At 39.1% G+C, this 17,433-nt stretch overlaps 1 protein-coding gene across 1 annotated transcript in view; it reads right to left on the reverse strand.

Annotated features, from left to right (window-relative positions):
• Positions 1-10,015: 10,015 nt before the first annotated feature.
• The window catches only part of LOC124413116 (acetylcholine receptor subunit alpha-like 1), a 94,473-nt gene continuing 87,055 nt past the window's right edge, over positions 10,016-17,433 (reverse strand). The window contains 3 exon segments of the mRNA XM_046893488.1: positions 10,016-10,305; positions 11,534-12,475; positions 14,314-14,494. Coding sequence (XP_046749444.1) covers positions 10,102-10,305; positions 11,534-12,475; positions 14,314-14,494 — 1,327 coding nt within the window. The 3' untranslated portion in view covers positions 10,016-10,101.

Here is a 17,433-nt window from a genome sequence, read left to right on the forward strand (position 1 = left end):
ATGGGAGCTCTTAATTTTAATACTAAGAAGTGCCTCATCGCGATTTTCTACTTTCCATAAGAACAACATGGCAAAAATGGTTCTTGCTCCTTGCGATTTTTATAACTAGATAACGACGCGTCGTACAAAAAATTCATAAACATATTTTTGTAGGAAATTGAACGTTCTACAAAAGAGGTCTCTTGTCATTTTACGATAAATCTACTCCTTCAAAAGTTATTTGAGGTCCTTCGTTGATGTTTGACCTCAAATAACTTTTGAAGGAGTAGATTTATCGTAAAATGACAAGAGACCTCTTTTGTAGAACGTTCAATTTCCTACAAAAATATGTTTATGAATTTTTTGTACGACGCGTCGTTATCTAGTTATAAAAATCGCAAGGAGCAAGAACCATTTTTGCCATGTTGTTCTTATGGAAAGTAGAAAATCGCGATGAGGCACTTCTTAGTATTAAAATTAAGAGCTCCCATTTAAACAGGCGCCTTTTTTCGTTATCCTGAACAATATTTCTAGTATATTATTAAAAAAAAAAAATAGTCAATTTTTTTGATACAGTCTAATATATATATATATATATATATCCATTTGCTTCGTGGTAAACTGTAGCATATATCTTTCTCCGCTCCTTGACAACAATTTTGAAATTTCACGTAGCTTCTAAGACAAGTTAATATTTTCGAATATCCGTATATCAGTCTAGCGTTGCTTCAAGATTTGAAGAAATTATTTCACCTCGGCCAGATTAACAACTCGCAAGCTGCACTCGTGTATAGAGTGTGATAATTAAATAAATTCGTTCTGTAAACGCATGCAGTTGGTATTTCAAATATATTATACGTATATTATTATGTTATTATTTTATGGAGGTTTTTTTTTATCAACTAAAAACTGTACGTATATTTATTATACTTCATTCTGATTTAATTAATTATCATTTACAATCATTTATCGTAACTCAATTCCATGCATTAATTGTGCCGTTGTATGTTGTGTTTGGAAATATTTTAAAGAAGCTGAATTTCTAATAATTATCCCCCCCCCCCCCCCCATCCCCTCCTGCCCATCCTTCCCCACGAGGGTGATCAGCTACATGGGCATAATTAGTAGATACGTATAGTTCTAATTTACCTTTACTTTTTACTTCACGTCTATTAATCGGCAGTTTTTATGTAGCAAAAAATGTTTCTGGCCGTGCTTGAATTGTGCTTTGCGTTCTTTTTATGTAAGTATATATAATATTTGAATTCTCGATTGGGTCGGGGTAGAAACGGGTGATTATTTAATCCCGGGCGAATAGTTAAATAGTTCCATCAAATAATGACAAATCTCAAGACAGCTATATCTATAATTATGTATAATATATTATAACGTTATATGTTTTATCATAAGTATATTATAATATAATAATATATAATGATTCTTTAGTGCCGTAAGAAGAATGTGGTGGTTAGGTAAGCTGTGGGTAATTATTGGCGCAATTATCTCAAAGTTCGTTCAGTTTTCGCGTTATAACTCAAGGTAACTATATTATATGTATATTACAAGCAGCTTGGCACTTGAGCTCGTGATCGCTTTATACGCGTAAAAAATAATAACTAATCAATGTTTTGTAATTAGATGCCGGTTTAGTGAAATTAGTTATAAAACTCGCAAAAATTGAACGCGGATAAACATTCGCGCCGCATAATAGTGTAACTCCCAGGAAGACATTCGATAGTTTTTAAGTCGGTGGCTGTCTTTTTAATGTTTAAGATGTACAAGTATAGGTATAACTTATAGTTTATATATTTATATTATATAGCGATCATGTGAGCTAATTTATGGTTATGTAAGTTATCGGTATAATAATATACGCGTAAGGTGTAATTCAATGATTTGAATTTAACCCCCTTATTTTTTATGCCTAAAAACAAACAACAAAACAACAATTCAACAGTAATATTATATCCAATAATAATTAGCGCGACGAGTAGAAGTTATTCGCAAATCACTCACCGCGCCAACGATGATCATATTCAACGGCAATAATTTTTAGGGGTGCAAATTATTTTCCGGGGGGAGCCACGACTCGACGACTGCATTATGCTACAAACGCGGGCCGAGCCCCGCTCAGATTCCGGAAATCAAGAGTTTGGTACGAAATTATTTTCCTGCTCGTCCGAGAAACTCTGTGCTGCTGTCGTTATATCGATCCTGCCGAAAGCCTGTGGGAACTAGCGACGTTAAAGCCACCATTCCTGAACTTATCCCGTGGAATGCTTCGTCTACCTTCGCAGAAAAGGGCGAAGCGACGCGACGACAAGGGGATGGAAATTTTCTTACCGCCCGAGCGAAAAGACTTTCGCCAAATTTTAGCAGTCACCGATATAACGATCCTCGATTTTACGTCGTTACAATTTGTTTTTTTAAATACGCTGCAAGCTCGTTTCGCACTTTGTTCGTCTCGAGTGAGCAGAAAATGATCAGATATACCCTTAAAAGTAACGATTTAAAGCTGTGTCACCATATCAAAGAGGCTCGGCCCGAGATTTCAAAAGCAGTTACGCGTTTCCTCTTTACGGCAAGGGGATTGGCCGATCATAGATATTCATCTTCACGCAATTTAAATTGATTCGCATGTTACATTCGTTTCATATCTATCTATCTATCTAACTATCTAACTATCTATTTATCTATATATCTATCTATCTTACTATCCGTTTATCTACCTATCTATCTATCTGTTTACCTATCTATACAGTTTACATTTTTTCTCTCTCATTCGCGCTGCACAGGCAATCGATTTAATCTATTTAAAACTAATCCAGCCCTTCGGACTTTGATTTCCTTCTGAAAATTTAGAGGATTTAGAAAAGAAAACTACGATCACCGGGAAAGCCCGAAAATTGTCCTGTATATTAAAACTTCTTGGCAATATCAAAACAAATCTCCGGTGAAAAAAAAAAAAAAATCAAGTTTATCCAAGATTCTCGATCACCGATAATTAATTGATTTCTGTCAAATAATATGCTTCGAGTAGTTATAAATAATCTACAAATAATAAAAGAACAACAAAATCACCCAAGGAATGCACACCGTGTGAATAAAAAAATAAAACAGATAAGAAAAACTCGTTCAAAATGTAAAAAAAAAAAACGTTTCAAAGTACCTAAGTAAATCGTGTAAATATTATAACTTGCACGCGGAGCAAGTTTCACACCTTCTTGAATTGCGTTGGAACAAGTTTCAAATGCGATTCGCGTTCAAGCGAACCTTCCAAGTGCCGTAGAATTTAAGAAGTATCCTAACATTGCTGAACTCATAACCGACACGAATTTTTGTTTCTGAAAAAAAAAAAAATTATATTTTTCCTATGCAAAGAGCTGAGCCTCGCTAACTGGAGATAACCTTCTTTGATACGTTTTTACAATCGCATTCATGCGTCAAAATATCATCATCCATACTGCACGCAACTGTATATATATATATATATATATATATATATATATATATATATATATATATATTATATAATATGTATTTATTATTAAACTGTTACAATGCGCAGAAATATGTAACAAAAACATGAACATTTCTGTCCTTCTTAATCATTTCTTAACCGTTTCTTCTCCCCTCGAGGTAATTCCTCAAAAAAAAAAAATTTTTTAAAAAGAAAAAATTAAAATTATTAAAAGAAAATCTTTTCCACGCACGTCTAGCCTAGAGAGACAGCTATAATGACGTGTGCGGGCGGGTAGTTTTACCTCGTCGCATATTGGTTCCCGATTTATACTGTTAAGAGTTAACCGGTTCCCTGCGAACTTCCCACCCTCACACAGGAGGGACCGACGCGGCGGCGGAAACGGCCCATCCCCTTTGCCAGGAGGCGACAACGATGGCCGTTTGAGAAAAACGGCGCCTAGTTTTTAGCAGCCTCGCACAGTGCCCGCGAAATCTGGCGAGTAATTTACCCCTTGCTGTGGAATAAGGGTGTTCTTCATTTTCACGCATGCACCGAGAGAAATTTCTAATTTTGGTTAACGCACGGTGCTTGAATATTTTTATTCTTACTCGTGCCGGAAAAACATAGGTTATGAATACTAAATTAGTTTTTTTTTAAATTTTATTCAATTTCCTTTGATTTCGGAAGATTTCAAGCGATTTTTAATCCAATTCTAACAATAATTCAATTTTCCTTCGATTTTAAATTATTTCAAGCAACTTTTAGCTGTTTCAAGTGATTTTCAACCGATTTCTTTGGACTCGCTTCACATAAAGTGGTCTTCACAAGAAGTGAACAACCTCTGGCTCTTTCACTATGATCTATCCTCGAACCTCGAATATGTATACTGTCTTGCAATTATTGCGGTAATACACGAAGTTGGTACAACAACAAAATAGTTTTAACGCCTCGTTTAAGGGCAAAATATTAGCCAAACGAACAAAACCAATGATTTTTAAGCAATCGCAAAATTAAGTATCGGCAAAATAATTATACTAAATATTTACTTGCGCCATATTTTCTTGTAATTCCAACAGTTTTAAAAAGTTTCATCTAATTACAACAAACGAAATCTCTTCTCAGTGTGCAGTGTGCAGATTTCACATCGCGGAAAATCGACTTGCATGTGTACCGGAAAATGATGAGCCGGGCTCCCCTGACACACGCGTGCATATTTATATACTATGTAATAGTTTATATAATGATTCAATGTATGTTACACGTGAAATCGCATTCGCGATTCTTATAATTACCTGCATTCACCTCCGTATATTACATCTACCTATATGTCTATGTGTGTTAATTATAAAATAACGCATATATATATATGTATATATATATATGTGTTACCGCATGTGTACGCACGACCAACAACGCAATGTTTTTCTAGCTATGTACAAATTATCTGCATTATATATATATATATATATGAACATATATATACGTACGGCAAGTGAGTGAACGATGAGTGAGTTTATGGATGAGATATTAGATGATGCGGGACTTGAGTGATTAGACAATCAGATGCCCGCCGGAACTCCACGAGACCTTAGGATTACAAAATTTCACTCAATTTCCCCTCTCCAATTCATACGCTCGTGGTTTTAATTTCGGGCAGGTTTTACAATATATAGATATTATCAAGAACGTAATTTTGTCGCGCATTATTGTTACTATTATTAGTATAGTAGCAATAACAGTATTAAAATTTAATATTACTGTTATCGATATCAATGTCATTTTTTATTATTTTCATCTTTTACTCTTCTTTTTATCCCCAGAATTTCTCCGGACGTAACATTATTGAGGGTCACCGAGATTGATCAAGAATGCGTTTCCCTCGTAGATGTATTATGTACTTGGATGATTACTCGTTCAGGGTTATCACCCTTATCGTCATTAGTATGATAATCATTATCATTATAATTATTATTTCATTATTATCAATATCATTATTATTGTTGTTGTTGTTGTTGTTATTATTAGCATTACTAGTGTATTATAGTATCGTTTATATTCATCGTTTTTATTTTTCTCATTTATTTTCCATCATCCTTGTAATTCCAAAGAAATGCTGAAAACGAGAAATGAAATGATATTGGAGAGATAATGAATGGAAGAAATGACACATAAAGGTACAAAAAAAAAAGTTAAACCACGAACGTTAAAAGTATAACAATACAGTATGTATCCGATATAGAAATTTTTAGTCGTTCCGAGGGAAAAAAAATTTTGGACTCGCGTAGAAAGGCCAATTGCATGAGATATTTCGCGTCCTACTTGTTTCGTGTGGGGTCGCGTATAGTATACAAAGTTGGGGAAAGAAAGAGGGATGAAAGGAAAACGCAACTGCGCTACGAAAATTGAAACGGTATATCTTCGGATCACGATCGCGATAGAGTAACGCCTTGCAGGCATACCATGTATACGTGTGGGGAAAATATATAAATAAAAACGGACGGTGACGGGTAAAGTATGAGAATATTTTAATAAAGAATTCCAATCCACATGTAATTTATTACAAGTAATTTTCTTGAGATATTTTTTTTTTTTTTTGTTTTCAATTTTTAATGAACAATGAATAATTTGTAATCAATACTTTGCGTTATGATTCACAATATACTCCGTAAAATACAAGCTTAAAAATATCAATTTTCGGCAGTGCTGGAGGCGTGTACCTCATTCAACTAACCAGGTAGAGACCAACGCGTCAAAAATGATTATGAAATATGTCTTGGCTGAAGGAGGGGGAGGTTGTCTTGCCGAAATGAGACTAGCGGCACCGTATTCTTGGGGTATAAAAAAAGGCGGAAGAAAAATAGGAAAGGAGCGTGGAAAATTTATGACGTCGAAAACACACAACAGATAGAAATTACGGGAGAGGAGAGAGAGAGCGAGAGAGAGAGAGAGGGATACGGCAGAAGGTATCTGGTACCTGTGACACTGAACAGAAGAATATTTCTCCAGAAAAATAGCCCCAAGATGTTACATACGTTGTGGCATAAATGTGAATGAAAATATGAAGGGAATGGCCCCCGAGAAAGAGCTGGAGATGAGAACCAGATGCTTCGACCACCGCGGATATCGTAATTATAAATGAGGCGAAACTGGAAATAAAATTACTGAAAAATATTGTTTTTCTGGATAATGATTGTGAACGCGCAGTGAAATTCAAATGGTGAAAAATATAATCGTTATCGTGTATATAACCTGCTGATAATTTTTTAATCCAGAGAACTTCACTGAGGACCTAAGGATCTAAGTAACATATAAAATAGTATTTAAAATTGTTATTCATATTAGCGTTAAAATATTATACATAGTTGTCTTATTAGTGTTGTTATTAATATTCGATTATCATAATCATTATTATTTATTATTTATTATTATTGTTATTATTATTTTTTTATTTTATTTTACCTCCTTAATCCTTCTATTAAGAACAATATTCAATATTATAGGATGTGTTGTTATATCAATTCATTTATATTTATTTAGCTGTAGCATTGCGAGGAATTGGTGATTAACCGTCTCTTTTTCTTTTAATTGTCCATACACCACCGCGAAATCATATTTTTTTTTTTTTTTTTTATTATACATGAGATGTAGTAAACGATGCAATGCGTGAACAATGTACATACTCAACGATTATTGTCACGTTTTTCGCGTGAGAATAACCCGTCGGGGAGGATGATTTTTATCAATTTACGCATAATATTATAATTTCATTATGTATTCCATATGTGTCTGAGTTTGTGTGCGTGTATGCGTGTATGTGTGTGTGTTTAATATAAAAAATTTAATATTATATACTACAATTACGGCTACTTAGCAATTGATTAAAATTCAAGTGTTGAATCGTACATCGCAAGTGTGTGTGTACAACGCGTACACCTATAATTATTACTTGTTGTTAAAACGTAATCAGAGTTCCCAGCTTTTCCTCTTCATATATATAACGTATTATATCTGACTATCGATTACCTTACCTAAACTTCGTACGTGTCTGAGCAGCCTGGAATATGATTAGTATTGTTTTTTTTTTCTTCTTTCTTTTTTTTTCTTCTTCTTACATTAGGATCATCATCATTAGGTACTTAACTAATACTTCATACGTAATATTTATTTAATGAACGTAATAATTTGTCTTCATTATTATCATTATACGTCATTTAAAGTAGGTATATATCCGTCTCCATCTCCGTCCGCCCTTTGTCCGTTTTTCATTATGTATTATAGGTAACGTGATGTCCCCTGCAATTCGTCTTTTACACAGCCCCAACCGTGTATTAGATACATATACATGATTACCACGCCGGAGTTATTCAAGTTGTATGCAAAGCTACTTCCTCCGTAATATCGTCCTCGGCTTCTTCCTTCCTCCCCAGCGACGCCCCGTCATTGTTGTCTTTGAAGAAATTATTACTTTTTTCTATCTATCACGTTGTTCTTGTTGTTGTTGTTGTTGTTGTTGTCGTTACTACTTTTAACATTATTATTAACATTATTTTTTTATTTTTTTTTACCGTTATCATTAATGTTATTATTATTATTGTTATTGTTTTTGTTTTTTTTACTGCTATTGTTATTATTTTTTATTATTATCGCGGTATTTAATTATAGTTATTATTCATCCATTTATTCATACGTAATTAAAACTTTACCATACAACGTTACACTTTATTATATGAGCAAATCAATTTTTTCTTTATATCTCTACTTTTTCATTATATATCCCAAAGATAGTTCGAACTCGATGATTTCCCCGGCGTTTTCTCGGCTTCTTGTATTAGGTATGCGATCATATAATGCGGTGCACTTGGATCCTCGTAATCATATGTCGGTGAGAGAGTTGATTAAGTCGGTAAAATATTTCTTACCTTGACACGCACGTACGACATATTCCCGGTATCGCATGCCTTGCAATTATATTTCAGCAAGGGATTCATTTCTTGCTCAATCATGATCGTTCTAGTTCATCGGGTAAACATGAAAAGCCTGGCATCAATAGATTGTCATCTTTTGTTCTTACATATTTGCAGTCTGCGTAGCAAGTACTTTTTTCACACTGTATTTCTACTTCCTCTCCTGCCTTCTCTTCTATTCTTCCTCACATATATCTATTATCATCCGCGTGATCGGTTCTTATACATTATTAATCGTATGGTATTAGTATCATCATTATTACCATTATTATTATTATTATTAGTATTATTAATATTATTTATTTCATTACTAATAGTAATAAGATGGTTATCGTTATCGGTATTATTTTTATTATTAGTTTTCATTATTATTATCATTAATGTTATTCGTCACATTTTTTTTTTTTTTTTTCATTTTAATTTTATTGTTATTAGTTTTATCGTTATTTTTAATTATTAACATTATTTTTAATAAGTATATTACTAGCTTCGTAATTATCATTATTCTTACAGAAACGAAAAGCACTTTGCGTAGAAATTCATGGATCAAAATCTTGTGGTATTTTGTTTCCAGAATGCCCCAGTGTCGTTTAATCAATCCATTTCCAATTATCGAATATGGGACACTCAATGCATGGTAATCAACGTTGCAAGACCTTACCGGACACAAAATAGTTCGAATTCATAACCTGAGGTTGAGACGAATGAAAAGATTCCACCATTCTACTCGACGGAATTCATTCGTGGGTATCGAGTAGTTGACCGATGTTACGAAAACCTTCCGATCGAAGTGATTTCCGCCTCTGACGATAAAGAAGATGACAATGCTGAGGCAATTTCCGCGAATGTCCCGTACACTTCCGGTTTCGATCGTGCCATGTTTTTTACATTGTTTTTGTTATTTTTCTATGATTTAGTCATGTTTTTCATTTTTCAATTTTAGTTTCTTATCTATACCGTGTATGTATATACTGTCTTTACAATAATTTGGCACGATTCTCCCCTCGTTGAATTTAAAAAATTGAGCTTTGAACGTTGACGAGTCGTTTGGCAGCGGCGAGGCCAGACGTTATAGTTGAAAATCGAATTTTGGTAAAACTGTTTCGTTTTTCCACCTCTTAGCTCTTTTTCTTTTTTCTCTACCCACTCTCACGCCGTTTAAGGTATATATAGATATATTATATATGTATCGTGGAAATAGAGGCCGTTTCAGAAATCGATACAGACGCTGCTTTAACGTTGCCTCGGGGCGATTTAATTCTTCTATAAAACGGGCAGTTTGAATAGATAAGCCCCGTTGAAGCCAGGCCTGATCTCTTTGCGCGAATTAATCAGATTTACAAAAATATTCGCTCGCCATCGAGAGTTTGGCACTTGTAATATTACACGTTTACAGTCACGTTTCGAATTCAGGTATATTTCAACGCGGATTCAAGTGAGTGTGCGTGAATAACCGAAAGCATATCGTCAAACGAATAAGTACCAACGTAAACGAACGTGACCACGCAATTTCCTTGAGAAACTTTGCATGCGGTTGTGAAATTTTGGTCGTCTTCGTTACACGAGTGTCGATGCGACGACGATTCTTCGGTTTGAAATCACGCAGTGCGAACAAAAAACCGAGAGGAAATTTGTCGCTCTTCGAATTCTTCAGGATCCATCATCGCTGGCTTGGACAGCGCGGATTTTTCACGTTTAATCCTCTTCCGGACCCATGTTCATCAGCATCATCTTCTTCTTCGCTATTTTACTGTACTTTATGTCGATGGGTTTCGTCGTGTCGTAGAGGCTCGGTGCTTGGAGAATAATCAGCGCAGTACCGAGGACACAGGCAAGGGTGAACAACCAGAGGAATATTCTGTCCAGTACCATAGCGACGTATTTCCAGTCTTCTTCGACCTGGTAACAGACAACGAAGTACACTTGAGATATCCGGCAAAACGCATTGGAATGCCACCTTCGACGGTGACGAGGAGGTCCCGCGCTCTTTTTCAACCGCGTCTCAACTTCTACACGTAATTCGAATTATGGTATTCAGAACGCGCCTCACGGCGCCAACTTTCATCCCCCGAGACCTTGGCGGAGGAATTAAATTCCCGCAGATGGTTTCATTCTGTCGCGACGACGCGCGACGAAGGCTCTCCTCACCTGCACCGAGTTTAGGTTAAAATACACGCACACGGCTGAAGTAGTGCATTTTTTATTTTTTTCATTCAAAAGCTTTATTTACCTCACGATTTTTATTGGGATCAATCAATGGGATTAGGATTTTACCTTTTTTCGAACTTGAAATTCGATTTTTCATTCGAAATTTACGATTTCAAAAAAAATCTAATTAACAATACGAGATGTAAGAATGAAAATTGAAATTGGGTTCGTGGCGAAGATGATGAACTATCTAACAATATTGTACACAAATTTGAAGTAAGTCGGTAGATTCGTTTCTGTTGACGCGAAATGATTGACGTTATTGTCAATAATAATGCTTCCTATCAATTGATTCTATGAAAAAAAATATTCAAATGAAGCTCGTGTTACGTACTTCTGGATGAAACGTACCCTAATCGAACTGGATAATGGTACTCAAGCTATGAATTTCAAAAGATCCCCTATTTTTTCGGCTATCTACTCGTATTTAATACCCCATTAATGAGTTCCACAGGAACCCAAGAATTCTGTATATTTGCATGAATTTGACGATAGTTGGCAACGTTTTGACAAGGTATAAAAAGTACCGTAGTTTTTTGGAGTGGGGGTGAAAACTTGGAAGGATGAATACTCGAAATGACCAATATATCGAAATTTAAAACATGCGAAAATAAAGTAAGGAAAGTCGAATTGTCCGAAATCTTGACTTTCTTTTCTCAAGTTGGAAATTCCGATATATCATCCATTCCAACTATTCACCCCCACCCTATTTTTCTTCCGCAAAGCGTGGACTTCCGAACACACGTAACAGTATAGTCCAAACTCATTTCTCCGCACATATGCGTTTGGAACTAGGAACGATTACCGTTTGACAGTGAGAAGAGTTCCAGAAGACGATGCGGGCAAAGTGATCCAATCGTAAGAGCGCAACAACACAAGTATACAAGGTATATAAAAGCAAGCTGCCGGCTAGACTCACGCTTTCGAATTTGTCCTTGTTCTTGGCGTGTTGAGCAATGAATCTGGCATCCTCGACGGTCTTCTCGATTTCCCGGATCATCGGCTTCTCGAACGTCGGACTGACGTCGTCGTGGCCGCAGCCGGGGCTCGCCGGGCTGAACAGGTCGTCGTCAGCCCCGGGTAAAGGCAGCGCGGGGTGAGGCTCGTCGAAGCACGGTCCCATGGTGGTGACGACGGCTATGGGGGCCGCGTCGAACCTCGCGGTTGGCATGGAGGGCACGTCGTAGTCGGCGCTGTACCTTTTCGCGCCGTACTGCATGTACTTGTCCATTTCGGCCGGCAGGTGAAAAACGTCCGTGAGCATACCGTCGGAGGGTTTGCCGTCGTCGTCACCCTCCGTCGGGTCGTCCTTCTTCGGCCTCTCGATGAGTAAAAACTTAGGCAACACTTGTATAAACACAACCCGCACCCACTTGGCCATCTTGTGCGTGACCGGCGACCGGAAGTTCACGTTCAACACAGCTATAGTCACGACAACCGAAAACGTCACTAGCACCATAGTGAACAACAGGTATTTACCTAAAAGGGGAACGGTTAGGGACGTCGGCGGGATTATCTCCGCCAGTAGTAAGAAAAACACAGTCAACGACAGGAGGATCGATATCGACAACGACACCTTCTCACCACTGTCACTCGGCAGGTAGAACACGAGAACCGAAAGGAACGAGATACCCACGCAGGGTATTATCAGGTTCACCGTGTAAAACAGCGTCTTTCGCCTCAGTGTTATGTAGAACATTATGTCCGGATAGGGCTCCTCGCAGCATATGTAAAACTTCTCGTTCCTAACTGCAGGCACTTTTATTATGTCCCACTCGACGGAGATGTAATAGTCCGTCAGGTCTATACCCAAGTCGATGTCGTTCGAGTCTTCCGATTGCTGAAGATGACGGAGATCCACCTGCGCACACAAACGTTTCATTGTAACCGATTTGAATTTCATTTTCGTATACATATACAATATACATATATAACATTCTTCTCACCCTTCAAGGTTCAAAGAGACAACTTTCGCAATTTTTTACACTCCGACATCCGGTTAAAGACATCGAGCTTTCAGCTTCGCCCCTCGTCGAGTGCTGAGAAAAGGAATCTTCCCTGTATACGAGCTTTCAGTCGTTTACGCCTCGGGAAGGATTTCTTCGAGCCAATAGAAATGCTAAGGGTAACCTAACGACGTTTATACCGTTGCAATTGAGAAGCGGATCGCTCAAGCGATAGGAATCTAGTCTATGCTGAAAATGATTTGCCTCCGAAGGGGTGGCGCCGAAACGTTCCGGCAGCAGCCCCGCCCAGACGTCGCTGGACCCAGTCAGTCGGACCCCACGGGAACCGGCATCGATCCCGAAGTCCTCGACCGCAAGCCGCTATTGTTTTTCAAGAAAAAAGGTTAGCTCCATACGGAGGGCTGAAAGGAGCCGAGTAATTGTCAAAAGCTCTTATCACGATTCATGAGTTCATTGTTTTAGATATTATGAAATTTGAAGTGAGCGAAGAAAATTCTGTTTCAAGGAAGAGCAGACTCTCTTGTACACCTCCAAGATATGATCCTTTCAAAACCGGTTCAAATTTTATAGAATCCCTTCGATAGTCGATAAGGGTGTGTGTGTTTTAAATTTTTTATTTGAATCTGTTTTAGTTTTAATTAAACATTGAAATCATGACGTGTAAAGAAATTTGGATACCCCTGAAGGTTTGTGGAAAATCAGCAAAACGTTAGTTTCTCAGATTTCTCGAAAACTTTACCTTTTTTTACAGTAACTTTCATTGTGGAGCCGTATGTTTAGTTTAGAAACTATGAATTCCTTCTATTTTCGATCTTCCGTGAGATTAGATATACATATATGTTATATAAATATGCAATAATACTGTTTACTTAATTATCAAATTAGAGTTTTCTTATTTTTATAAACCTGTTCAATGGCACCCGAATTTTTGCATCTTAGAATTTTCAAATTTACCTCAAACAGTTTCCAAGTTATATAGTCAACTGAAACTCAGACATTCTTAATTCAAAAATCTACAAAAAATTAAATATCTTCTTCTGTTAAGCGACAAGAAACGTTTCACAAACTTTGAATCTTTCTTGAGAAAGTCAGCTAGTTTTAGTCAGATCAATTACCCTCTAAACGGCCCGTACAAATATATATCCCAAAAAAAGAAAAAAACATTTCACCTTAATTAAATCCGCAACGATTTTTCAGACCTCCGAGGATCCACAGCGCCTGCGGCGATAGTTCCACCGCGTATTTTAAACCTCTTTTTCATCAGGAGTAAAAGCTTTTCGCGTCCGACGTGCAAGAGGCGAGCACGGATACGTGGCTGTATTTACAAATTATTGTCCCGGGGACAGGTAACAAGTTCACCAGGCTTGCTCCAGCAGATTCGATCTGATCCGAAGTGCGACAACGTCGGATCCAATCAGCCTTCGAACCATTTCAAGTGGTCCGACTCACCTCAACTCTTTTCCACCGTCCGGTTCCCCACAGGCTGAAGGGGATGAATATATCCGACTTTCCCGCTTCACGGTTAGCTAGCAAAACTAGGATAGAAATATCGCTAATCGACGACCTCGTCGCAAACTTTCGTAACAGCTGTGATTAACTCCTGCGTTGTTTCCCTCGTCAATGTTTGCTCACGGCGATGAGATTCTTAACGTTGTTGTTCCCACCGTCGTTTTCACCGCAGCGCACAATCATTGTATTACACCTACGTCTATTTGCGTGCGTATAAACTCACCGTGTAACCATCGTACGTCCAGGAGCCGAACTTCATGAAGCAGGTCTGTTCGTCGAACGGAAAATACTCGACGTCTATCTCGCAAAATGACTTGTAGATAGCCGGAGGCTTCCAGACGACCTTCCCGGTGTGATGCAGAATCGCTTTCGTCATGATGGTCACCTCGTAGTTGCCGTCGGCGCTGAAAGTAACAGGAACAGCTTCACGTTTGTCTTTTTTTTCTATATTCGCCAACAACACTTACTCGCGAATTCGGTAAATCCCCCCCCCCCCCCCCCCCCCTTCCTCACCACCGCGATCAGCTTGGGGTGAATTCCAGAAGGCATAAAGAAATGCCCACCATCGTGCGAGCAGTAGTTTCGAGCAAAAGCCGCACGCCGGGTAATAAGAATTCAATAAAATCTTGGGTCACGTATTAAGCTTTCAGATGGTCTGCCTGACTGGGTCTCCTCGCGGATGGCGTTCAGCTGCAGAGGAAAAAAGGACGGCCTCTGGACGAGGTGAAAGGGAAAGGGGCGCGGGGGTTGAGCTAGGATCGATACGGAGTGTGGGTACAGCTGCGAGTCCGGACCGCATCCCGCTATTTCTTAAAGCTGCAAGTGTGCCTTTTCTTTTTCTTTTTTTGCAGAAAGGGGCAGCGAGTCGAGGGGAAATGGCACGTGACCCAACCCAATTAAGATTGAGATGGTCGTAAATTTGACCAAGTTATTACGCGGCTAAGTAAGGCTCGAGCTGCCTATAGACAGATTCGTGTAAATCAAGCGGTGGATTTCGCTGTCGCAAAGTCACTCTGGGTCGAAGATTTTACAGACTGGTGATTAACGTTGCTGAACCGTATCGCGAAGAACTTGAGAATAGTTTTTTGCTGAAGAACGAATTGTAACGAAACTGTTGAATTATTGTCGAAACAGTAAAGGGGGACGATAGTTGGAAGACATGAAAATTGGCATGGCTTGTTGTGAGTCAGCATCGAGACGTGATTTAATCAGCACGAGTCAATGGGCCATGAATGCAACGGTGGACCTAAGATAGCGGAGAAATTTGAACGAGACGTGTATCGTTGAAGAATAAAGTAGCCCCACTCGCGATACCGCAGTGCTGGGAAAATCTACGCGTGACCTGCACCTTCAATGCCGAGCAATGGTGTAAGAATCTGGCATTTATTGAAGTTTATACTCTTTGTATTACAACGCATGTTCCCACGATATTGCCGACTCGGATCTCTGAATTACTGACAGGAAATTGGAAATGATTGAAAATCATAAGCGCAGAGGAAAATTTGTAGGACAACGATGGTATCATCTTGGAATTGATACCGCTCGTTTGTATCTCCTTGAAGTTTTCATCAGACCTGATGAAGGTCGAATGAAATATTGGTAGGTAGACATACACGGCTTAGAGATAAAGTTAATTACCTTGAAAGAGTACAAATTGGCAATCGAGGGTAACCTGACAGGAGTGAAGCCTCGAGTTGAACCGAGAAACGAAATTGAGTTTTCACCAACCGCCCGATAAAGCCTTCGCCGACAGTCGCTCGCCTCGGCAAAAAAGGAGTGCGAGCCTAAACTGAAGTTATTGATTTTAGAGAAGAGAGCGGCATACCGTGACGCGTCTCCGGAGGCAAAGATGGCTCGCGAATTTTCCCTAGTTCGTATATCCATCAGGGATAAAAAGGTTTCAAACCAAGAGCCGGTTGATTAGCCGCAGCACTTTGTGCCACATCAGCGTCTGTTAAGCATCGGTCCACACATCGGTGAAGCTTCGCTCGTGTCCGAACGAAAGGACCATGTCAGCTATGATCCGCTTCTCCATCCACTCCAGGGGATGGACTTAAACACGAATAGCAACACGGATGACCAACCGCAAGTTAATCGGTGGCAAGAGTCAGTTGCCGGAGGAGCTATCTCAAACTCCGGTTTAAGCCCAGAATGCACGAAACAGTTCGGAACTGGCGAACCCTCGGAGGTCCGAATCCTGGCCGAGGGTGCGTCGTACCTTCGTCAGAGATGCGTAAACGCGCCAGATCGCGACTCAAGGCACGCCGGTTATCCATAAATTCTGATCCACCTTCCGCGGGGAAGAGTGAAAGGTTGAATGGAGCCAAAGGGTCCGACTAACCACTGATCGCCCGACCTTCCTCGCGTGACTCAGAGCTTTCGGCCAAGTCAGAGTTCGAAATGAAAATCAAACTTCGAAGACCAGTGAAATGCCAGTTTTGACATCAGCTTGACGAAAGTTGGAAGTCTAGCCGTCTATTTATCAAGGAATTCCTCCAAGGAATTCGGGTCCTCGTGTAACCCGTTACCGCATCTGCCAGTGAAGTCGAGGACCGAAACACGCTGTAAGGGGGTGAAAGCACTGCACGTAGAAAGCACACGCGCCTCGTTCGCAGGGTTCGAGACGCGGGCGGAGGTCAGGGGGTGTAAAAGCTTCCAAGCAGCAACAGGGCGACTCCCTATTCGCTACTTGGTACTCGGTTCTTGGGCATATATTAGGCCAACGTCACGCTGCCCGTATCGTCGCCGGCGTGTACCAAGACAGGTAGAAGGCACGGAGTTCTCCTTGCGGTGCGCATGGAGTAATAAGTTTTGCGTCTGCGTATCCATCCATAATAATAAACTGAGAACATGCTACGAGGCCGCGGAGTCTGCAGGGCTGTTTGTTACAGAATATCTCATCTTATTCAGGGCTCTTCTAGCTCCCGGCTCGCGTCGCGCAGCTCTGAGGCCCATGGACCTTCTACATCGCTGAAATTTCCTTCACGTTTCAACGCTTCAGGGTATAATTTTAATACAATAATTATAATGAAAGCGATAGTAATTTTAATCCATCTGCAACGCAGGTATATATTCGAATACGGGCGTGTCTATACGGATCGAAGCGTGAAAGTAAGTTCCAAGGGACATTATACCGCATAAAGATTGGTGTATTTGACTGATTTTTTTTCTTTCTTTCTTTCTTTTTTTTTTTTTCTTCTTCGCCAGTCAAATATACGGGGTCTTGTATGCTATCCAAACCAGACGACGCGACGGCTGCACGGGAAGGAAGTCAGGATCGATAAGTTATACTCTGGCAAATATTTCGCGCCAAGCTTCGAAGGGAGGATTCGTTCAATCCTGA

This window comes from Diprion similis, chromosome 12 (assembly GCF_021155765.1).
Source record: "Diprion similis isolate iyDipSimi1 chromosome 12, iyDipSimi1.1, whole genome shotgun sequence".
In the NCBI taxonomy this organism is placed as follows: Eukaryota; Metazoa; Arthropoda; class Insecta; order Hymenoptera; family Diprionidae; genus Diprion; species Diprion similis.